Source organism: Anabrus simplex, chromosome 7 (genome assembly GCF_040414725.1).
Source record: "Anabrus simplex isolate iqAnaSimp1 chromosome 7, ASM4041472v1, whole genome shotgun sequence".
NCBI lineage: Eukaryota > Metazoa > Arthropoda > Insecta > Orthoptera > Tettigoniidae > Anabrus > Anabrus simplex.
The window spans coordinates 176570892-176595461 of record NC_090271.1 but is presented as its reverse complement, the minus strand read 5'-3'; the positions used below and the strand labels follow the sequence as shown (position 1 = coordinate 176595461).

At 41.0% G+C, this 24570-nt stretch overlaps 1 protein-coding gene across 1 annotated transcript in view; it reads right to left on the bottom strand.

The window, feature by feature from the left end:
* Positions 1 to 24570, bottom strand: part of atk (artichoke) — a 65418-nt gene that overhangs the window by 16020 nt on the left and 24828 nt on the right. The window contains exons 4-6 of the mRNA XM_067151970.2: positions 22716 to 23113; positions 21480 to 22071; positions 2313 to 2667 (exon numbers count right to left, since the gene is read on the bottom strand). Coding sequence (XP_067008071.2) covers positions 2313 to 2667; positions 21480 to 22071; positions 22716 to 23113 — 1345 coding nt within the window. The remainder of the gene's footprint in view (positions 1 to 2312; positions 2668 to 21479; positions 22072 to 22715; positions 23114 to 24570) is intronic.

Genomic DNA, 24570 nt, shown 5'->3' with positions numbered 1-24570 from the left:
TGTGTCGTCAACAATAAGTGGAGATTTGAACTGATTGTAGGTTGGTCAAGATTGAAAATATAAATTTAAATTGAATGTGATTTAACTTGGCAGTTCTGGTTAACTTAAAATGTTCAAAACTAAGAATAAAATGAAACGGATCTTCTTTTTTCTTGAGAAGGGGTGATATTAAAACTGGAGCTTGTTTGACCCACGATTAATATTTAAATGTGTTGTCGTGCACAAGTGGAGATTCAAAAGCCGATTGTTGTAGGTAGACTGGTCAAAAACGTTGTGAATGAAACTGTTAGCGTCTTGACTTTGGGTCTCATGTAACGTCAAGGAACTGACAAGAGTACAATATTTAGCTGTTTCATAGTTTTAGGCTGCTGCTTAATTGGGAAGAGACATCCTAGACACTTGATACAGTCTTGTGTGAAAATTGTTCCCGTAATACAATTCCTTATCTGCATTAGTCCCTTTTTGGAGTCATTGCTGATATGCCTTCTTTTTACGTTTACAAGCTGCTCTCACTTTATCATTCCACCAAGAGGTTTGCTTTTTTCCATCCTTACACACAGTTGTTCCTAGATATTCTCTTGCTGTTTCTACTACAGCAACCCTGTATGCCACCCATTCTCTTTCTATATCCTGAACCTGCTTACTGTCTGTCTACTGTTTGGAACTTTTTCTAATCATATCCCTGTACTTCTGTCTAATTTCCTTACTCTGGAGATTTTCTACCCTTCTCCATCTACAGATAGATTTCACTTTCTCTATCCTAGGCCTAGAGATACAGTACATACTTACTCTACTAGATATCACTGGTCTGTATCATCAAAAAATCCCCAGAATACCCACATATTCCTGACAGATTTCTTGAATTCAAAGTCTGTTATCATATAGTCTATTATGGATCTAGTGCCCCTACTTTCCCATGTGTAGCAGTGAATATCAATTATGTTAGAAGAATATTGTAACTGCCAATCCCACACTGGCACAGAATTCAGTAAACACTTCCCATTCGTATTAGCTTCCATATTTTCCCCACATCTACCCATCACCTTCTCATACCCTTCAGTTCTATTCCCAACTCTCGCATTGAAATTGCCCATGAGCACTATTCTATCCTTGCTGTTTTGTTTTTTTTTTTTTTTTTTTTTTTTTTTTTTTTTTTTTTTTTTTTTTTTTTTTTTTTTTTTGCTAAGGGCTTTACGTCGCACCGACACAGATAGGTCTTATGGCGACGATGGGATAGGAAAAGCCTAGGAGTTGGAAGGAAGCGGCCGTGGCCTTAATTAAGGTACAGCCCCAGCATTTGCCTGGTGTGAAAATGGGAAACCACGGAAAACCATTTTCAGGGCTGCCGATAGTGGGATTCGAACCTACTATCTCCCGGATGCAAGCTCACAGCCGCGCGCCTCTACACGCACGGCCAACTCGCCCGGTATATCCTTGCTGTTGACCCTGACTATGATGTCACTCAATGCCTCATAAAACTTGTCAACTTCATCCTCATCTGCACCCTCAAATGGTGAATACACCAAGCTCGATAGCTGCAGTCGCTTAAGTGCGGCCAGTATCCAGTATTCGGGAGATAGTGGGTTCGAGCCCCACTGTCGGCAGTCCTGAAGATGGTTTTCCATGGTTTCCCATTTTCACACCAGGCAAATGCTGGGGCTGTACCTTAAATAAGGCCACGGCTGCTTCCTTCCCACTTCTAGCCTTCTCCTGTCCCATCGTCGCCACAAGACCTAACTGTGTCAGTGCGACGTGAAGCGACTTACAAAAAAAAAAAAAAAAAAAAAAAAGTAGAATACACTGAGACAATTCTCATCCTAATTCCTTCAATTGCCAAATCTACCCACATCATTCGCTCATTTACATGCCTAACAGAAACTATGTTGTGTGCAATAGTATTCCTAATGAACAGTCCTACTCCACACTCTGTCCTTCCCTTTTTAACACCCGTCAAGTACACTTTATAATCTCCTATCTCTTCCTTGTTATAACATTTTTTTTCAATATACAGTACATAATACAGAGTTTGTTGTTACATAAATTATGTCCTTTATTTAAGTGTCCATGTTGACTAAATAATAAATTAGGTGAAGTAAATTTTTTTATTGTTATCCGGTTTTGTATACTGTGTGCCTAAGACAAAGTGCATCTGCTATTCTACCTAAACCACAAGATATAATATGGAATTAGCTATTAATGTGTAGATGTTTGACTGAAACTAGTTGGTCTCTTGGTTGACTGAGCCAAAATCAGTCGTCTTAAAGTAACCATACATTTGACTCGGTCATAACATATTGATTTCAACCACTTACCTGAATTTCCTGCATCCGTCTCGCAGCCTGCAGGCTGAACAGGTTCTGTTGTACTTCTGTCTTTACACTCCTGTCGCGAGAGACGCATTTCCTTGAGCAGTGAACCATCAGCACAGCGTGGCCCAACTTCAGCTTCGTCACTAACATCACGGAGCCATGCCTGAAGCCACAGCATGGAACAGGAACATGACAGTGGGTTGCCTGCCACGTCCAATACAGCCACATTACTGCGTAACTTTTGAAATGCGGGTTCACGTAGAGTTGTCATGCGGTTATTACGTAAACTGAGCACACGGAGTCTTGGCATACCATTGAATGGTGAACCTTGAATATTGCATATGTTGTTATTATCCATCTGTGAAGGAAAACACAATAAGTGATATTAGAATGAGGACTTTTCTTTATTTCTGCGAGAATCAATGGATTTTATTTACTTCCTTAATTTTTAAGGCTGCCCTGAAGATAAAGCTCAACACTGTCAACAGAAAAAGAAGAAATTCTTAGCATACAAAGCAGTTGATTTAAAAAAAAGCTGTTAATATTGCATATGTTATTATCCATCTGTGAAGCAAAACACAATAAGTGATATTAGAATGAGGACTTGTCTTTATTTCTGCGAGAATTAATGGATTTTATTTACTTCCTTAATTTTTAAGGCTGCCCTGAAGAGAAAGCTCAACACTATCAACAGAAAAAGAAGAAATTCTTAGCATACAAAGCAGTAGATAAAAAAAAAAAAAAAAAACTTAGGTTCTTCAATTTGCCAAAATCAATTTTGAGTAAATTTTTAAACTACTCAAATAAAAAAAAGAAACTATTATCTTGCTTAAAACACAGCAGTAGAGAGAGATGTTTAAAGAATAAAAACTCATAATTTTTAAAAAGAAAGTAAATGTTATCAACAGCTGTAGATTATGGGCTATCTTAAACCACTATACAAATTATTACAAAGAAGGGCCAATGATTTTCTGCTATAGCTTTTAATAGTTTGTCTTGGAATGTCCAATCTTTTACAAACAGTCATGAAGAAGTTCGGAATTGCTTTACAACCAACAACCCAAACACTCCAGTATAGTAAACAGATGACTATAGACTGACCTTTGTTTTGAACAATAGTCAAGTTTTTGCTGTTGGATCGAGCTGACTTCAAAATAGACAGTTGGCTTGATGCACTGTATGTTCCCTATAGAAGTGATCCCTGTACAAAGGTGGAGTTTGTTCTACTATGAAAAATTTCCTAATAAATACCTAGCTTTTTCAAATTATTCCTCCTATTCCACCTCCCTTGGCCAATGTTTTTTTCTCCTTAAACTTGGACGTACCAGTATTAAGTTTGTGAGAGCAGGAGGTAATTCTGCTTTTTGCCTTTCATAGCCTTTCTCATTCTTTGGATGAGCCATTCTGGAAGATTTGGAACTCTGTGCCTTTTTCCTATGATAAATTTTGAAAGGAGGTGATAATCACTTCATCACCATCACATTTTTCTCAATCTGTTATTTAGTCTTCAAGTCAGGGGATTTATAACGTATTTCCTATATATGTCTAAAAAAAAAAAATCGGCTCTAATTTGGATTTCTAGATGGTAGCCTACACTCTATTGCTTTACCTTGAAACCTAATTTAACATGGAAGTGGTCACTACAAAATGGTCATACTGTCGGTTACATATGAGGGATTCCCTCATACTAAGACAAATGAACACAAACAATGAATACTATGCAATAATTTCTACACGTTTTATACCGTACAGCATTCCAGATAGGCCTACATAAAGTAAGAAAATATGGAAACAGAAAAAATAGTGATGCAATTACAATGCATGCAAAGTTTTCATCAATAGTAATATAGTGGACTTATACAACAGGATTGAAATGAAAATCATGTGATTTTGTTAAGTTAAGATGTAGGAACATAATATTATAAGAAGTATTGTGGTTAGGGAATATTCAACATGTATATCCTTATATATATATGTATAAATTTCTGTTGGGGTAAGAATCTGTACACATGGTATTGTGGTGTAGATTGGTCAACATTGTGCAACCTGGGAAACTGACTATATCGGTAAAGACGGTTGAAGTTGGTTGGAAGTGTTGTAACAAGTGGCTTGCACACCTAGGGTACAGTCGGGAAGTATAGGCTGAAGATTGTTATTCATCAACGTGGATGAACGCGAAAGTTCGCTAACTTTCGTATCAGCCGCTCCATAACCAGTCCGATAGCTCCGGTTTTGAATGAGGTTGCTTTGACTGAGAGATACTTGAAGATCTGATAGGTAAAGCGTTGCTACCAGTGTAATATTTTGGAGACGTTACAATTACAGGAAGTCTGTCTACGTGTACACGCGTGTGACGAGCCCATCATCATGGCGCGCAATACCAGCAATGTTGTGCAGTTCCTGCAAAGTGTCGCTCAGAGAGAAAGAAAATTATGTACAGTGTGACGGGAAGTGCAGTGAAACGTTCCATTTAAACTGTGCGCGTGTTTCAGATGCTGTTTTCAAGGCAATACTGTCAAATCCAGGAAATTTTGTGGCATTGTAAACAATGCAAACATAATCCTACTTCTGCTAAATCGCTACACTTTTCAGCAGAATAAAGTCAAAGCGGACAATACAAGCCTATGTGAAGCTGTGAACAACATGCAGCAAATCCTGAAAGATGTCTGCAGCTCACTGGAGTTTCAGTCCAAAATATTTGACGAACTGCTACAGCAAAACAGTGAACTGAAAAAGTGCATAGACCATTTAACCAGCGAAGTGATCAAATCAATGATCTTGAACAGTATTCTAAGAATTATAATTTAGAAATCGCCGGCATATCTGTCTCTAAGGATGAGAATATGTATGACATAGTAACTCAAGTTGCAGGTGCAGTTGGAGTGGAAATTCAACCTGACTGGGACATTGAATATTGCCACCGATTCGCAGCGGCTACAGATAAGGGTGGAAGGAAGAAGATTCCTCTCATAATTGCTAAATTCTATTCGTGTAAAACAAAACACGTGATCGTAGACAAAAAAAAAAAAAAAAAAAAAACATGGGGAACTTCTCTGTGCAGATATTAAAATCAGTGGGGATACAACTGTATATTTAAATGAACATCTAACAAAACAGAACCAAAATCTATATTGGCTAGCCAGAAGTACGAAACACTCCACGAACTACAGGGTGGCGCACGAATAGTTGACACATTTAATTTTAGAATAACAACTTTATTTTTCACAGAACACTAATGCAATTTTAGACACAGGCAGCTTGGAACCTGGAAATACATTTCACAATATCACATGTTCAATGTGGCCTTCACTTCGGCGGATAACCTCTTCGAGACCAGTACGCATGTTTCTGACGACTTTGCGGCGCATGTCTTTATGAATTTCACTGGAGAGCTGCACAAACCGAGCACACATTTCCATGCGGCTTTGTGGTCTTGAAGAGAAAAGTTTTTTCAAATAGCCCCATAAAAAGAATTCACAGGCTTCATCAGAGAACCAAGTGTTAAACAGTATTTCATCTTTATCTTGAGTTCATAAGGTGTACTGCTAACTCTTCTGCCTGTGAAGAGCTGTTAGCTTGTGTAGCACAGACATTTCGTACGGGTACAATTGAAGGTACCCGGGTAACATTCTTTGAACTGAATTGGGTGATATTTCACTCTCTCTTGCAGCCCCCCGTGTTGACTTGTTTGGGCTGCGCTGCATGGCGACCTTCAGGAGACTGAACTGTTGGTGCACGTTGTCGCTTTTCTTCCTTCACACTGCCTTGTCCTTCAAAAGTTTCTGTATAAGCGAAGGGTGGTGTTCCTTGCTGGTGCCCACCTAGTCTGAAATACAGCACGAAATTTTTTTGTGTCGCCGTAACACATTTTGATTCGCAATAAAAGATAACTGTTTTGGCGCGCTGCAGAACGGAGAGTTGGCCGTTGTCGGCCATGGAAGAAAGCTAACTGGAATGCAGGAATTTGGAGACAAAGCAGCAGTGTCACCTCTACAGATATTTCCATGAAACGGGGAAGGCGTGCGCGAAATTTTAACAACATAGTACATAAGTTGCATTTTATATTTGCTTTTCAAATGTGTCAACTATTCGCTTGGACCAAGAACGGGAAAATCTTCATGAGGAAAAATGAGGACAGCCCCATACTGCAAATCAAGACTGCAGCTGATATACTACAAATACAACAGAGACAAACATTAATGTTTGGTGACAACAGACTTAACATCGGCAGTCTAGATAAATACGAAAGTTTTTCATTATATTAATAATTGTATATATTTTATTTTTTGTCATTACTGTTTCATATTATCACTAATCTCTCTATCATTGACAAGTTTACGCTACGTAAACAATACTGTACACATATAAGCTTATTTTTAAGTGATTTGATAGAATTTGAGGATGTTCTTGTAGAACGAAACATGTCATTCTTTGTATGTTAATGTGTGTTTTACAGATATGTTTATAGTGTTTTAATTTACATTGTATTTGCTATGTGTTTGACAGACTGAAAAGCCTTTGTTACATTTAACTAAGTCAACACTGGAAAACATGGCTTCATTTTTAACAAAAAAAAAAAAAAAAAGGCGTATGTTCCGTTAACCCACATTCTAACGCCTCACAACTTATTATTCTCCTTAACGCTATCTCTGAGCTTATTCCTATATCCACTACACTCCCTCCATTTGTTGTAATATACGTCAAATCTCCCAGACTATCTCCTTCATCCACCCATTTAAAATAAATGTTCTATGGCACATAACTCCAATAACCTTTCTCCATAACTATTTACACCATTAACCTTACTCTTTCTTTGCAGCCCCCCGTCCACTTTTACTTCTTTTCCGTACACCGGTACCCTATTGCTCACTCTCGCATTCCAATCCCCAAATAAAATCATCCCATCTTCTACATACAGCCCTTTAGTTATGTTTATTTCTTCAATCAGGTCGTCAAAAATGTTTATTTGCATAAACTGAATCACTCGGATGGTTATAAAGCAGGGCCAGACAAATTGATTCCGCTGCCCCCTTCCCCATTTTTTACTCTCAGCCACACTACCCCCTCCACCCTACTCTGTAACATCTCCATCCATTCAGCTACCTCATTTCTTATTAGAACTACTATCCCCCCTGGGTTTCGGCCCCTCTTCCCTATTTTTTCCTTAACACATTGACAACCCTATAACCGTCCCATGAAATTTCAACCCCTTTCCCTCACCACGTCTCCACTAGAGCAATTATCTCAAAATCGTTCACTAAATACCCAATTTCCCTATTCCCTAACTTCCCCATCAACCGCTCAATATTCAGCACCCCTATCACCATTTCTAGCTATTTATTTCCTCCCCCTACCTCTCTATACTTCTGCGTTTCACCACTTCCCCCGTACTTCTCGTAATTCTTTCTTGTGGTTTTTTCTCATCCCTCTCCCCATATCTCCCTTTCTTCTCCCCCCCATCCTTCCCCTTTTCCGCGCCAAAGCCTTTTTTCCCTCCCCATAGTTCTTTTAAACTTAACGCTCTCCCCTTATCCAACCCCCGATTTCCTTCCAAGTTTCTTTCTGCATTTCTCTTATTCGGGGAGGTTGAGTCACTGCCCTGACTCATTTTCCCTCCCATCACCTCATCGCTACCTATACTCGCTTCACTTCGGTCTAGTGTCCTATTTGTTGATCCACTCATTCCTGGGTTGTTCTGACTCACCAAGGTCTCTGCTATCCCCGCCACCTGACCGCTGACACAGCAGTCCCGTCTTCTCTCTTCCTTCTCCCCACTGATGTCTCCCTGCTCTCGATTTCTACAACTCATTTCCTCCTTACATTTTTACGTCCTCAGCAGTTCCTCCTGTGACCATGATTGGGACCAATTTTTGCCTGAAGTCACCAGACACCTCCCCACTATCTTGGCTCGCAATCCCTGCTTTCTAGTCCGCCACATGTGCCGCTTAAGGATATCCAGGCGCATCCTGTCTTCTTTCTCAGTCTAAGCCTTCAAATAAATGTTCGATACTTTCAAATTTCCAGCATTCCTCAGAATTATATCTGCCATCAGGGTTGAAATTAATCTTAACTTCACCGGACTATGTCCCTTGTTCCTTCCTACTCTATACCAGGTGGCTCACGGACGCCGTACTTTCTACTTATAAATGTCCCGCATGCATAAGTGATGTGTGGGGTGTCTACCAACTGATTTTAACAGGGAAACTAGGTTACGTCAGAATATGAAGAGATAAGAAACAGAGTCATACTTGCAGCATGTTACTCAGCGCTGCCGGTCGAATGCATCCCTTGCATTCGTAAACATCGTTTTCGTCCGCATAGTTCTAGGCTGGTGTATGCTACAGCCGCACTATATTTGCTGTCTGCATATCGGCAATGGCTAGTGTGATCAGCAACGGTGAATACATAGACATTATTTTAAGCTGGACAACCTGGTCGGAATGCAACAGAAGCTCCAAACAGACGTACGCCTTCTACACACTATTTCGACGAACAGTATTCGTTTTTGTTCCATACAATAATCTCTTTTATCGAGTTGAATGTCTACACGTGTCTAAATTAATAAGTTATTAGATTTCATTTACTGCATCTTTGGCGTGTCTACAAACAGTAACGGCGGTTAGGGGGTGGGGTGAGGAGGGACAGTAGCTCCCACCCGCACTTTGTAGAGTAAATATGACATTTATTTCATTTTAGCCAGCTGGAACTAGGAATTATTTTAAAAAAGCTATTTGTACAAGCCTTGTTGTCTTATATGCTAAATCTTTCCTTTATTGCATAGCGCTACGGCAAGTAGTGGAGACGTTGCATGTGCTGTGAGGAAGGGTAGTAGGGGCGAATGCCTACGGAACACCAGACACCATCACATCCGGTCTTCCTTGACCGATACGCTACGTGGTAAAGGATACCTAGTAAACGAAGAGGTCCATGGCCTCGCACTTGACGTTGGGACAATATGTATCGACATGATCGCCTTCAAATCCGGGAACAGAAAAGGTCTCATTCTCGACCCGACTGTCAGATTTGAAGTAGATGCACAACAGCCCGTTGACGTCGATGAAGAAGAAAAGATGATATATTAAACAACCACTTCCTATTACCTCAATAAGAAAAACCTTGAGGACATCGAGGACATAGGGCTCATGCTGGGTGCAAGGGGCACCATTCCCAAACTACTAGTCACCTACTTACGACGCTTTGGTGTACCGAATGAGACCATCGTGAGCTGGGGCATACAAACATTGAAAGCCTCGATAGCAATCTTGAGGTATCACCTCTACGCTCCATCCATTTAATTTACATCACTTAAAGCAATTTATCTGCTGCTTTTTTTCTGTATATTATCAATAGAATGATTGTTTTCCACTCTGTATATTGTATGATATTCTTTGTCAGTTTGGCAACCTCTGACATTTGAGGAAGAATAAATATTGTTAATAAATGAGAGGTTTTAAATAAATAGGTCTAGTAGGCTTACTGCCACAAACAAATATGAAATTACTTTAATTAGTTATTAAGGAAATAAAGTCCTCAATGTGAAAAAATAAAAACAAAATTGATCTATACCAGTTATATATAATACAATTTGGAAAGGATAGAGCTATTTCATTGTCAACGGTAAGGTTGTCTATGTGGTGTCGTAGGGACCGTAATATTGAAGAGTAAGAGGGGCCTACGAGATGGACTAGGCAGCGAATGGTGTGTGGATAAAGTGCATAGGGTACCTAAACACAGGCTTCTCTATGGGGGTGGCCGGTCTGTGGGTTAGATGAGGATGTGGTAAAAGTGGAGCGAGGATGAGCTATGTCGAGAATTCTTAAAGCGTAGTGATCAGAGTGGGGGCGGATTATTTTACACCGATGCAACGTTAGTATTGAGAACGATGGATACCATTTTCAACAGCTACTTTGATAAGAGGTAAGATCTACGCTAGTTTTCAACTTCATTTATTACTAACTCGTAACTAACAATGTACGCTGCCATAATGACACTAAATGCCCACTCGCGCTGCTACAGCATACCGGTGAATCTAGCAATGAATTGCGGGCAAGCTGTTCCCCCGACGTCCACCGCATAGCATGGTAACGTTTCACTGCATCGCCCTGTTTATTCCGAACGGGAATAGGCTACAGCAAATTCATTTAATATTTTAAAGGTATTCCAGGTCCAAATACGTGTGCAGACTGTATTTTCTGTATAATAATAGAGCAAGGAAACGAGCAAAACTTGTTTGAATTTGATAAGAGTAGAATTACGGCCAGAGTTTATTTATACAACTTTTTGAGCTGTGCAAAGAGAAGTTGTAAATGAAACAGCTTTGAAGAATCCGTAGGTGATTGATGACTTTGTTATGTTGTTGTTGTTGTTGTTTGAGTCATCAGTCCATAGACTGGTTTGATGCAGCTCTCCACGCCACCCTATCTTGTGCTAACCTTTTCATTTCTACGTAACTACTGCATCCTACATCTGCTTGTCATATTCATACCTTGGTCTACTCCTACCGTTCTTATCACCTACACCTCCTTCAAAAATCAGCTGAACAAGTCCTGGGTGTCTTAAGACGTGTCCTATCATTCTATCCCTTCTTCTCGTCAAATTTAGCCAAATCGATCTCCTCTCGCCAATTCGATTCAGTATCTCTTCATTTGTGATTTGATATATCCATCTCACCTTCAGCATTCTTCTGTAACACCACATTTCAAAAGCTTCTATTCTCTTTCTTTCTGAGCTAGTTATCGTCCATGTTTCACTTCCATACAATGCCGTGCTCCATAGGAAGGTCTTGAAAAACATCTTTCTAATTCCTTTATCAGTGTTTGAAGTGAGCATGTTTCTTTTCTTAAGAAAGCTCTTCCTTGCTTGTGCTAGTGTGCGTTTTATGTCCTCCTTACTTCTGCCATCGTTAGTTATTTTACTACCCAAGTAACAATATTCACCTACTTCCTTTAAGAGTTCATTTATTAATTTAATATTTCCTGCATCACCTGCCTTCGTTCGACTGCACTCCATTACTTTTGTTTTGGACTTATTTATTTTCATCTTGTACTCCTTACCCAAGACTACGTCCATACCATTCAGCAGCTTCTCGAGATCTTCTGCAGTCTCAGATAAAATAACAATATCATCGGCAAATCTCAAGGTTTTGATTTCCTCTCCTTGGACTGTGATTCTCTTTCCAAAATTTCTCTTTGATTTCCTTTACTGCCTGTTCTATGTAAACATTGAAAAGGAGGGGGGACAAACTGCAGCCTTGCCTCACTCCTTTCTGGATTTCTGCTTCTTTTTCAAAGCCCTCGATTCTTATCACTGCAGACTGATTTTTATACAGATTGTAGATAATTCTTCGTTCTCGGTATCTGATCCCAATCATCTTCAGAATCTTAAATAGCTTGGTCCAATCAACATTATCGAATGCCTTTTCTAGATCTACGAATGCCATGTACGTGGCCTTGTCCTTCTTGATTCGATCCTCTAAGATCAGATGTAAAGTTTGGATTGCTTCACGTGTTCCTACATTTCTTCTGAAGCCAAACTGATCTCCCAACTCAGCTTCAATTTGTCTTTCCATTCTTCTGTAAATAATACATGTCAAAATTTTGCAGGCATAAGATACTAAACTAATAGTGCGATAGTTTTCACACCTGTCAGCTCCGGCTTTCTTGGGAATAGGTATAACAACATTCTGCCGAAAATCGGATGGGACTACTCCTGTCTCATACATCTTACACACTAAATGGAATAACCTTGCCATGCTGGTTTCTCCTATGGCAGTCAGAAATTCAGAGGGAATGTCATCAATTCCAGGTGCCTTGGTCCTATTTAGGTCGCTCACAGCTCTGTCAAACTCTGACCTCAAAATTGGGTCTCCCATTTCATCAGCATCAACAGTCTCTTCTTGTTCCAGAACCAAATTATCTACATCTTCACCTTGATACAACTGTTGGATATGTTCCTGCCATCTTTCTGCTTTGTCTTCTTTCCCTAGAAGTGGCTTTCCATCTGAGCTCTTAATATTCATACACCTAGATTTCCTTTCTCCAAAGGTTTCCTTGATTTTCCTGTATGCAGCATCTATCTTTCCTAGGGCCGTACTACCTTCGACATCCTTGCACTTCTCCTTCAGCCATTCTTCCTTAGCTACCTTGCACTTTCTATCCACTTCATTCTTTAATCGCCTGTATTCTTTACTGCCCTCTTCATTTCTAGCATTCTTCCTCTATTGTGTTTCCTCCAGACTTTTCATTTAGTCCTTTTGCTACATGTTCCTTGAAACAATCCCTCACGGTCTTTTCTTTCAACTTGTCAAGATCTCATCTTTTTGCATTCTTTCCTTTCTGCAGTTTCTTCAGCTTCAGATGGCATTTCATGACCAACAAGTTGTGGTCAGAGTCCACGTCTGCTCCTGGGAAAGTTTTACTATCCAACACGTGGTTTCTGAATCTCTGCCTAATCATAATTAAGTCTATTTGATACCTTCCAGTGTCTCCAGGTCTCGTCCACGTATACAGCCGTCGTTTGTGGTGTTTGGACCAAGTATTGGCCAGGACTAAATTATGGTCAGTGCAGAATTCAACCACCCGACTTCCTCTTTCATTCCTTTGTCCCAATTCAAATTCTCCTGCTGTATTACCTTCTCTTCGTTGACCTACCACTGCATTCTAGTCTCCCATCATAATTAGATTCTCGTCACCTTTTACATATTGTATTAAATCTTCTATCTCTTACGTTCTTTCGATTTCCTCATCATCCGCTGAGCTAATAGGCATATAGACCTGCACTATTGTGGTGGGCATTGGTTTGGTGTCTATCTTGACGAAAATAATTCTTTCACTATGCTGGTCGTAGTAGCTTAATCGCTGCCCTATTTTCTTATTCATTATTAAACCAACTCCTGCATATATGATATATGATTTCGTGTTGATAATTCGGTAGTCGTCTGACCAAAAATACTGTTCTTACTGCCAACGTACTTCAATTATACCAACTACATCTAACTGCAGTCTATCCATCTCCCTTTTTAGATTCTATAATCTACCACAACGATTCAAACTTCTAACATTCCACGCCCCGACTCGCAGAATGTCAGTATCCCTATTCCTGATAATCGCCCCCTCTCGTGTAGTCTCCACCCGGAGATCCGAATGGGGGACTAATTTACCTCCGGAATATTTTACCCGGGAGGAAGCCATCATGTATGTTAATCGTTAATATTAAGGTGATTTTCTTCGACTTTTAACACACAGTAAAATGAATCTAGGCAATTGTTCTAAAATTATTTCTTTGCAAGTCAGTGCTTACAAAACCACCTCTGAAAAAAAAAGTGGCGTGTGTCTCTTATTGATCTTCTGGAAATCAGGTGTCAAAGTGTTCCTCTTTCGCAATTGTAAAATTGTAAAATTGAATGTAACGTAAAAGCTATTCAGCAAATTCTAAAATCTGGCAACATGTGTATGGGCCAAGCAAGGTCTATGTTTTGTTTTATAAAGCTGCAAAGTAGATCAGAGTCTGTTGTGAAGGAAATTCACCACTTCGCCTGTTGCTTCATTCACTACTCACCTCTGCAGGATACCGTTCATCTCCCTTCAATTTAATTTGTAGATGTCGCTAAAACACATTATGTTATCACAGTAATATGTTACTTCATCTATATACAGCGTGATTCAGCCGCCCTTTCCAATGTAGTTTTATGCAGCTCACAATATTCATTCCGTCCTGAAAACATCTGCCCTGCCGGTATGCTCAGATAACACAACCGGATATCTTGCGAGTTGCCGCCTCACCATGATAGGACGTCGTAATGTTATACTCGTATTAAACACTAGAAGACATGGGTGTGTCTTCAAGATCATATTAACCTGACACGCTGGTGAAACACTAAATTGATATCGTGACCGCAACAAACCTAATTCTTTTTATAAGCTTCCGAGTGTGCCGTACGGAACCGTAGTGTAGATGGTAAAGGCGTGGTGGAGCGGCTTGCGTGTTGGGTGGGAGGTTCGAATCTGGGGCGAAGGTTACAGACTTTTGAAATATTTGTTTAATACGTACCGCACGCAATGTAAGTTCAATACTCACTTTCATGCAAATTGTGTGTGAATGAATGTGTTTGTGGCCCTAAGAAGGGCCGATTAATTAGCAGACCGGACACATACAGACCGGAAATAATAGGAACACCACTGCCCTGACAATGTTTTATCGCAGCAAATGCTCGATGTGATGACCGTTTTGGTTTGTCCATATTCGGGCCCGGTGTCCAATAGATCGTCTTGCGCGCTGAAGCATTCCAGGTGTAATTGCTCGGCAGGCGTCCGTGATGAGTTGCTGGAGGTGGTCGGGGTTTTCCGGCGCTTAGAGTGTCAATGACGTTCTTCAAATGTCCACACACGAAGAAGTCTAACGACGTTAAATCCGGTGATCCGGCGGGCCAAGAAACAGGGCCTCCTCGTCCTATCCATTTCCCTGGAAGTTCCTCTTTCAGATGGTTATGAACGGGCAAAGCCGAATGTGGCGGAGCTCCATTCTGTTGTTGTTGCAACCACATCGTCAAACTATCGTGCAATGGGATATTCTTCAGCAGCAGTGGAAGTTCCTGACGCAGAAAGTGTAGGTAGCGTGGTCCCGTCCAATGGCCCTCAAAAAATACGGCCCAATCAGGCGAACCTCCACGATTCCATACTAAACATTCACTCCCCATCGTAGTTGATGTGCCGCCTGTCGCACTCAGTGAAGATTATCCGGACTCCAATAGTGGATGTTGTGGAAATTGACGTTCCCATTATTGTGGAAGCGCGATTCGTCCGAGAACAAGATATGCGATACGAATGCTGCATCATTGTCCAGCGTGCCTAATAGCGACCGACAGAACTCCATTCGAGCTTCGAAATCCCGCTCATGGAAATCTTGGTGTGCCTCAAGATGGTATGGGTGAAATTTATGTTCATGCAGTATTCACCAGACGGCTGGCTGGCTGGTGTTCACCTGTCGTGCAATCGCCCTTGTATTGATGTGTGGATTATTACGAGCTGCCACCAGAACGACCTCTTCTGTTTCACCCGATGTAACGGACCTATCGCGGACTGATGGCTAGTTTGGAAATCACGCCTGTTGTCCTTAGGCGTCTTTTAACACAGGGGAATGTCCTAGCAGCCGGGTGTCGTGTATCGGGATACCGTTCCTGGTACAGACGTATTGTCTCGCACGCTTTTTGTCTTGCTTACCTATAAATGAGGAGCATGTTAAAGTATTCCTTTGTGGAAAACATGCCGAATGACAGCAGAGATTACAGAATATTCAGGCCCTAACCAGGGGAGTATGCGGAGGGCACAAGATGAATAACAGCGTGATTCTACTGTTTGAGTATGGTAAACGTGGGCCTGTATTTACGTATTCAAACATCATACCGATGCAAAAATATCTGAACGATACAGGATTGAAACCGCCGCAGGCACATTCCGGCGATTGCTAGGTGAACGCCTGACCAAACCCGCTATGCTACACTGCGGGAAACATGTTGGTAATACGACGATAACAGAGCACATATGCCATCCGGTTCGGTGTTAAGACATTCATTACTGCACTGTTACCTAGTTTTATGCATTGATTCCCCTCTTCGTTACACCTGGTCACGAGGCATGACACATTAACATAGTTACCGGTACATGGTAAAAGGGTCCGCCTCTGTAGTGTAGTGTTTGGCGTGATTAGCTGCCACCCTCGGAGCCCCGGGTTAGATTCTCGGTTCTGCCACGAAACTTGATAAGTGGTACGAGGGCCGGAACGGGTTTCACTCAGCTTCAGGAGGTCAACTGAGTAGAGGTGGGTTCGATTTCCACCTCAGCCATCCTGGAGGTTGTTTTCCGTGGTTTCTTACTTCTCCTCCAGGAAAATGCCGGGATGGTTCCTAACTTAAGGCCACGGCCGCTTCCTTCCCTCTTCCTTGTCTATCCCTTCCAATCTTTCCTTCTCCCACTAAGGCTCCTGTTCAGCATAGCAGGTGAGGCCACCTGGGAGAGGTACTGGTCATCCCCCAGTTGTATCCCCCGGCCCAATGTCTCATGCTCCACGACCCTGCCCTTGAGGCGGTAGAGCAGAGGTGACTGGTGCATAAAATCAGTTGTGTGCTGTAACCCATTTCCACTCCCCTCCCCCCGGTCCAACATAAAAATATTTAGAAACATATAGAAAAACTCACTCAGTGACAATAAATGAAGTCCATATGTCGCTCCTTCTTGCTACAGAATTTGTCGGTCACCCTGGCGTTGAACCACTCGATACTGGAGACTATCTTCTTCTCAATGGAGGGCATTGCGAGGGCACTTATAGTGCTATTAAAACAATGTGCGTGTTCTGACAGTTCGCAGCACGTGGCGCCGAACAAAGGAGTGGGAGCGCTGTGTTGCCACATGATCCGGCATGAGTTACTACATCACAGTCAACAGCTCTCGTTCTGCGCTAGGCTCTGCGGAAAATAATATCCATTAACGGCGATCATGAAAGAGTTAGAAAAACATTAAATATCGTTGCTATTATTCCAAGATGGCTAAGCAGTAATTTTATCAGCTCAAATATCGTAAGACAAACTCCTCATTCGCCTTCCTCATAGGCTTTAATGAGTCGGGTTTTGCCCAGTGTTGATAACCTGTCATGTGATGGTCCAATTACATCCACTCCCTCTCTTTCCCCTTCACCTTCTTCCCAAGGCTCCTTTTCTTTCTTTTCTTTTTCTTTCCCTATTCTAATTACTGTAGCTTGAGACATTTTAAAGCTGCTGCTGTTCTTTCTACAACTTTGTTAACGTCTATCAGTGGGCCTTCATTTTTCCCTTCAGCCTCAAAATATTCCCGTAAGGCACATACCATATCGCGAACTTGACCACGTATAGCGAAGCCATGCCTCTCCATTACGCTTGCCTTTTTTCTAGGTGAATGAATTCTAGGTCGCCCTCGGTGTTTAGCGGCGCTCTGAACGGGTTGCAACATTTTGAATTCAGTAAATGAGACGGTGTTAAAATTACACTATACTACACAATACTATAATTTACACTACACTAGAATGCCAGCCTCGATAACGATACACTTATTACCACGAACACAATAGCACTATAATATTTAGTTGATTTAAAAAAACACACTATACAGACAATGATATCTCTCAAAGTAGACATTGTTAGCCCAGCCACATGTGTTACGGTATACTATATTGGCAACGTGGAACTCGGACCGACCGCCTCACGAAGCTTTCAGACAGCGGGGGTAGGAAAAGGGAGAGTGCATGCCGAGCTGGGATTGGCTGAAACGGGAGGCGTGTACCGGTTGCCATAGTAACTGCCACCTCCTACTACCACGCTGAGAGCTGTCAGAACACGCACATTGTTTTAATAGCACTATAGTCTTCAGTGATGAGAAACAACTCTCAGGCTCTGAAGTTGTCATGGGTGTTGTTACTAATATTTTCAGAAGCTTAGTTATTTGGCAGAATGTACCTTCCAGATTACTATAAATTATGAACTGCAGAAGTGGAACTGCCCCACCAATATTATATAAATCTGGCCTACAGTACAGAACCGACAGCTCTGTTCTGACCCTTTTCTTTTCCACCATGCTATAGGCCTGAGCGGTCACATCAAGTTCTTTATCCGGAAACGTTTTAGAAAACCGTTCAGAGTTGGTGCACTCTAACAATTTTGCTGCTTCCAGGTGATTCAAGGTTTGGAAGCGATCACGGGCCTCAGGTGTTATTCTATCGCACACTTCCTTGGCATCAGTACGCCGACATGATAGTTTTCTGCGCTTGTTTTCTGAAGCACACGGTCCTTCAGAAGTACTGGTAATGTTTTCCACCGATTCCTTATGTTGTTTATCAATTGAATGAAGTGTGACCCTGCATATTTTATTTTTACAGCATCGGCTGTTCTTGACTGCAACTGGTTGTACATAAAGTCCACATGTGGCATCAGTTTATGAAAAAAAAAAAAAACGATAGCCAAAAGATAAATTCCTCGTCTTCTAAGCTGCGACGAAGCCCGTTTGCTTCAAGGAAAAGTTTATATAATGGGGTTTTCTCCATCATTAATAAACACTCCTTTATGGAATCACTTTGTTCGTACACTACACTTACGATGCGCAATCTAAAATTCCATCTAGTCGCTGGTCCTGTTGAAATTCTTCGAGTTGTCACTGCTTCTAAAGGAGACATCCGTTGCGGTGACCTTGAAAAGAAAACAGTGAACGCTGAAAGGTGAGCGAAGAACACCCTAGCCGACTGATTCTGCGAAGCAACATGTTCCATTGTCAGATTCAGCTGGTGTGCATAGCAGTGGATGTAATGCTTGCAGTCCACCTTTACCACCACTCATTACTGATGCCCCGCCGTATGTCTGCGCAGTGATTTTGTGCGGTGTACTTTTAAACAAGTTGTTCATTTCACTTGAAATGCATGATGCAAGGGCATCCGCATCCTGACCTTCTGCTTTAAAGAAGCCCCAAAATCGTTCGTATGGAATACCATCTTTTTCATACCGAAATACCAACACTAACCGCGTCTGCTCTGAAATTTCGGTAGTTTCATCGGCCATTACTCTAACAAAATCTGCTTGCTGTATTTCTTCTGGGATCACTTCTCTGCAGGTCTCAAACATGCAGTCCAACAGCTCATTCTGGATGGTTTTTGAGGTCCCTTTGACAACTCTACAGTATTCGATTAAATGTGCTCCTTTACTGCACTGTCTATGCTAGAAATTAAATCTACTAGGCCCAAGAAAACACTAGGACTGTCGGAACTATCACTTTCGTCGTGTCCCCTTAAAGCTAATTCAAACGACCGCGCTCTGGCAAAAATCTTAACGAATTCTCGCTGAGCTGTATACGCACAGCCTCCGGAGCACTCCGGAGAGGGACGCACGACAACTTACCTGATTGTGAGGGGAGTTGAATGATTTCCTGTTCTTTGACTGACGTCTTTTTCAATGCACTGTATTCGATTGCACTAGATAACCTTATTAAAGTAATTTATTTTGACATGTACAATGTGCTGCAGCATCTCAGCACATAAGGTACGGCCGCCTCTGCGATAGAGGTGGGATCCCTCGCTGATTCCGACGGAAACCAACCCTGGAGGGTAAACAGATTAAGAAAGAAAGAAAGAAAGAAAGAAAGAAAGAAAGAAAGAAAGAAAGAAAGAGCGAAAGAAAGAACGTGTACAGACTGATCGAGCCAAAACTACTGGACATAAAGAAATGTAATTTTAGAGACACATTTATATTACAGTGTAGGTGCTCACTAAGGGAGGGTTTTTGGATATTCCATCGCTAAGGGGGTGAAAAGGGGGTTAATTTTTAAAATGAGTATATCTATATCTCAAAAATTTAACAATCTAAAGATGTGAAAATCGGTATTTGGAATCCCCTTTAAAAATAAAGAAACATTTTTTGTTTTCGGAAAATCCGCTTAATGGGGGTAGAAATAAGTGAAAAATGGCTTGAATCCTTTTTATGAGGATACTAATATCTCAATAACTAAAGATGCTACAGACGTAAAAATTGGTACATGGAATCTCCTTTAAAAATAAACACGTATTTTTTGCTTTCGGAAAGTCCACTTAAAGGAGGTGCAAATAAGTGAAAAATTGGGTGAATTTTTAAAATGCGTATATCTCAAAAACTTAATATGTTACAGACAAAAAAGTGGTATTTTAAATCTCCTTCAAAAGTGAAGTAACAGCTACTTCTTTTGGAAAATACACCAAAGTGGGAAGGGGGTAAAGAACTGAAAATCTGATTTAATATTTTAATGGCTATACTTATATCTCAAAAACTGAATACGTTACAGACGTGAAAATTGATATTTGGAATCTCTTTTAAAAATAAAGAAACACATTCTTTTGTTTTCGGAAAATCCTTTTAAAAGGCGAAGGACCGGAAAAGAGGTTGAACTCTTTTTTTTTTTTTCTTTTTTGAGGATTCGTATATCTCAAAAACGGAAGATGTTACAGACGTGAAAATTGGTACTTGGAGTCTCCTTTAAAAAAAAAGGAACATTTTTTTTTGTTTTGGAAAAATCCTTCTAAATGGGGCGAAAAGGACTGAAAAAGAGGGTGAATTCTTTATATGAGGATTCGTATATCTCAAAAACTGAAGATGTTACATACGTGAAAATTGGCATCTGAAGTCTCCTTTAAAAGTAAAGAAACACGTATTTTTGTTTTCGGAAAGTCCACTTAATGGGCAAGGGTTGATGAAAAGAAGTGAAATAGTTGAATTTTTTCATGAGGATACATATATCTCAACAAATGAAGATGTTACAGACGTAAGAATTGGTATTTTGAATCTCCTTTAAAAATAAAGTACCGGTAATCTATTTTTTGTTTTTGGAAAATCCACTTAAGGGGTGAAAAAATTTGAAAAGCGGGTGAATAAGTGAAGAAGGAATTGAATTCTGTTTATGACGATACTTATTCCTCTGAAAATTGATGTTTGGAATCTCCTTTAAAAATAAAGGAACACGTATTTTTTGTTTCCCGAAAGTCCACTTAAGGGCGGTGAGCGGGGTGGAAAGAAGTGAAGAAGGCGTTGAATACTTCTTATGAGGATACTTATACCTAAAAACCGAAGATGTTATAGACGTTGAAATCGGTATTTGGAATCTCCTTTAAAAATAAACACACATTTTTGTTTTTGAAAATCCAATTACGGAGGGGGAGGGGTGAAAAGAAGTGAAGGTGTTGAATTCTTTTTATAAGGATACATATATCTTAAAATCTGAAAATGTTCCTGATGAAGAAATTGGTTTTTGGAATCTCCTTTAAAAAATAGAAACATGTACTTTTTGTTTTCGGAAAATCCACTGAAGGGGCTGAAAAGAATTGAAAATATATATATTTGTTTTTCCACTTTAGATAGGATTGTTTCTCACATTTACAGTACTATGTCGCATGTTCCAGTGTTAGCTCTGCCAGTAGCCTAGTCATCTTTGCCCCAAAAGGCAATACCGCAAACATGATTTACAAAGACGTTCTGGGGTAAATGAAAGTCAGTTTTTCGGTGAATTTTTAACTTTAAGGATTTTCAGATAATGTCTTAGTGCAGTACCGAGAAAGGATTACTTTTATCAAATTACGAAATCCACGCGAGCAAAGCCGCGTGTAACAACTAGATATATATAGACACAAACTTACCTTAAGTTCAACAAGCCATTCCATGCCAGCTAGGCTGTTGGGTGGAACCCGAGCCAGCTTGTTATGTGAAAGGTCGAGGACCTCTAATGACGCTAGGTTCCGTAGTCCAGCATGGTCCAGTGTGGTAAGTTCGTTGTGTGACAAGTTAAGTAGCAGCAGATGAGGAACGTTGGTGAAGGCCCCACCAGAGATGTCGGCCAGGGAGTTGTGCTGTAGTTCTGCGATACGCAGACGAGGTAACTCATTGAGAGCACCCTCGGGCAGGGTTACCAGTCGGTTATGGCCCATTCTCACAGCCCGTAGCTCAGGCAGTGCATGGAGAGCACCTCGTGCCACGCTCTGTAGTTCGTTTCCTGCCAAATCCAAGAACGCTAAGTGGGATAGTCCCCGAAATACGCCCTCTGTCAGCATCTGCAGTCTGTTACGAGCAAGCCTGAGCTCAGATAATGCACCCAAAGACTCCATGGCTGTAGGAGGCAAGGCAGACAGACGATTATGAGAGAGATCGAGCAGTTCCAGGACTGGCAAACCAGACACTGCCATTGGGAATTCCGATAACGCATTCCGGGATGCATCCAGCTCCTGAAGTTCTCTGTAAACAAACAAAAACTTATTGATTCTTTATGTTAGTTTATAGCTGAATTGTAAGATACTGCACCGCATTTTAATTATTTTTTCCGCAAGTTATTAGGAATTTTTTTTATCTTTCTGACGTAGTTTCGTTCACTACTCTAAATCGGTAAAATGAAAACGTTGGATTGTTATAAAACACTCTTCCGCCAATTTCTTGGCCATATGAGACTGGAAGAGTAGGGCATTTTGCTGTGTCTGCCATTAAGTACTGTTCTGTAAGATTTTTTTTGCTAGTTGTTTTACGTCGCACTGACACAGATAGATCTTATGGCGACGATGGGACAGGAAAGGGCTAGGAGTGGGAAGGAAGCGGCCGTGGCATTAATTAAGGTACAGCCCCAGCATTTGCCTGGTGTGAGAATGGGAAACCACGGAAAACCACCTTCAGGGCTGCCACAGTGAGTTTCGAACCTACTATCTCCCGAATACTGGATACTGGCCGCACTTAAGCGACTGCAGCTATCGAGCTCGGTGTGTTGTTGTTCTGTAAGTGAACCAGATTGCAATTTTATAATTTTTACACTGTTGACAAGGCATTGATTTCATAATTGTAAAGACAAAAGCTCAGTCCCTATGGGTATCAGGATTTTGACTGAAGCTCACCTTGTATAGTCCAATGTCCCAGTCGGGATTTCTGTTAACTGGTTACGACTCAGATCCAACCGCTGTAGCTGAATGACTTCTCGTAGCAAGTCTGGGTGCACGGAGTCCAACCTGTTGCCACGAAGGTCCAGGACACGTAGCTGTTTGGTATCTCTTAGGCAGCGGCTATGGACAGCATGAAGGCGATTGTCGTGGAGATCCAGGACCTCTAGACGAGACAGTCCTGACAGGGATCCTTCTTCAAGTCTTTGCAGAGCATTTTCTCCAAGGCGTAGAGTGCGAAGTTGAGGCATAGCAGAGAACACCCCAGGCTGCAGATGTTGGAGACCATTGCCCGTGAGGTCGAACATTCGCAAGTGAGGCAGTTCCATGGGTGGTTTCATCGGTAGCACTGACACCTATCACACAATAACATAAATTTGATAAATGCAAGCGAATTTTAATTTAGACATTGTCATACATCTCAACTGTCCTGCTCCTTGGGTGAATGGTCTGCGTACTGGCCAAGATTCAGAGGGCCATGGATTCGATTTCCAGACGAAGCAGGGATATTAACTGCGTTTGTTCAATTCTTCTAGCTCGGGAACTGGGTATTAGTGCACATCTTAATACATTCTTTTCATCTACATACAGCGCACTACAGATCACCATAGAAACACGCGATGGTGAATAGATCCCCCAACCTCAGTAGGTCATCCGACCGTAAAATTGAGTCTAATTCACATCAGGTGCCAACCTCAATAAATTGAAGAAGAAGAAGAACAAGAACAAGAAGAAGAAGAAGAAGAAGAAGAAGTTATCCATTTCAGTTCCGTGATGCAACATCAATAATTTAGTAGCCGCCATTATAGGGTACAAAATAGGGGAGGGGATGGAAATCATAATCGACTCCGAGAATTTGATGTCCCCTGTTTAGTTTGTTTTCAATTTGTGTTATCTGCATAGGCAGTGGCTGCTCTAGAAGTAATGACACAATAAAATATCACTCTCTAAAGGAGATAAGGATACTTGAAATATATATACCAATGTTAAAATTGCCGGGTAAACTTCACTAAAATAGGGTTGCCATCTACCCGGCGTTTGCCGTAATACTATGTATGCTGTGAGTTTTGAGGTTACAAAATAGAAAATACTTTCTTTTTTAAATTATTACTTATTAGAGGGGTCATGACATGTGACTCTTCACTCAACTGGCCAGTGCCCACTCGGAGATTGACCGTCATGCCAACCTGTTGATTCATGGTAAACATTTCAACATTACTTATACACCCGTTCTGTACTGATTTTGCGCCGTGTGCATTCGTATAAACAAACCAAAGTCCACAGCAACCGTTGTTCATCCCGAAGACCTGCACATTATGAGATAAAACATGTTCAGCGCGACGAATCCTCTCAGTCGCTATTCTTGGCTTTCTATACCGGGTCGCTATCTCACCGTCAGCTGGCTCCTGAAGTGTTTTCAGTAAGCTGAGTGCATCTCGAACCAGCCCTCAGATCCACGGAAACATCCCTGACCTAGCCTTAAACTACTAATAATATGATGCGACGATTTATTATGTTCATTCCGTGTACGGTACTCTGTTACCTTCCTAACAGTTTTTCAAATTTCTTGTTACCGTATATCTTTATTAACCAAACGACGATACGAGAGATACGTCTAAATAAGTGGTGAAAGTGAAACGTGGAAGATGAAATGTTTGTGATCAACTAAGGTGAAAGTGTCCGTGTTTTAATATTGGACCTAATTATAATGGGGCAAAGGGCGACACGCGTGATTGTTTTGCAGCGGTTGGGTATAAATGTGCTAGTGATCTTGAAAGATGTGTCAATAGCCAAGAGAGAGAGAGAGAGAGAG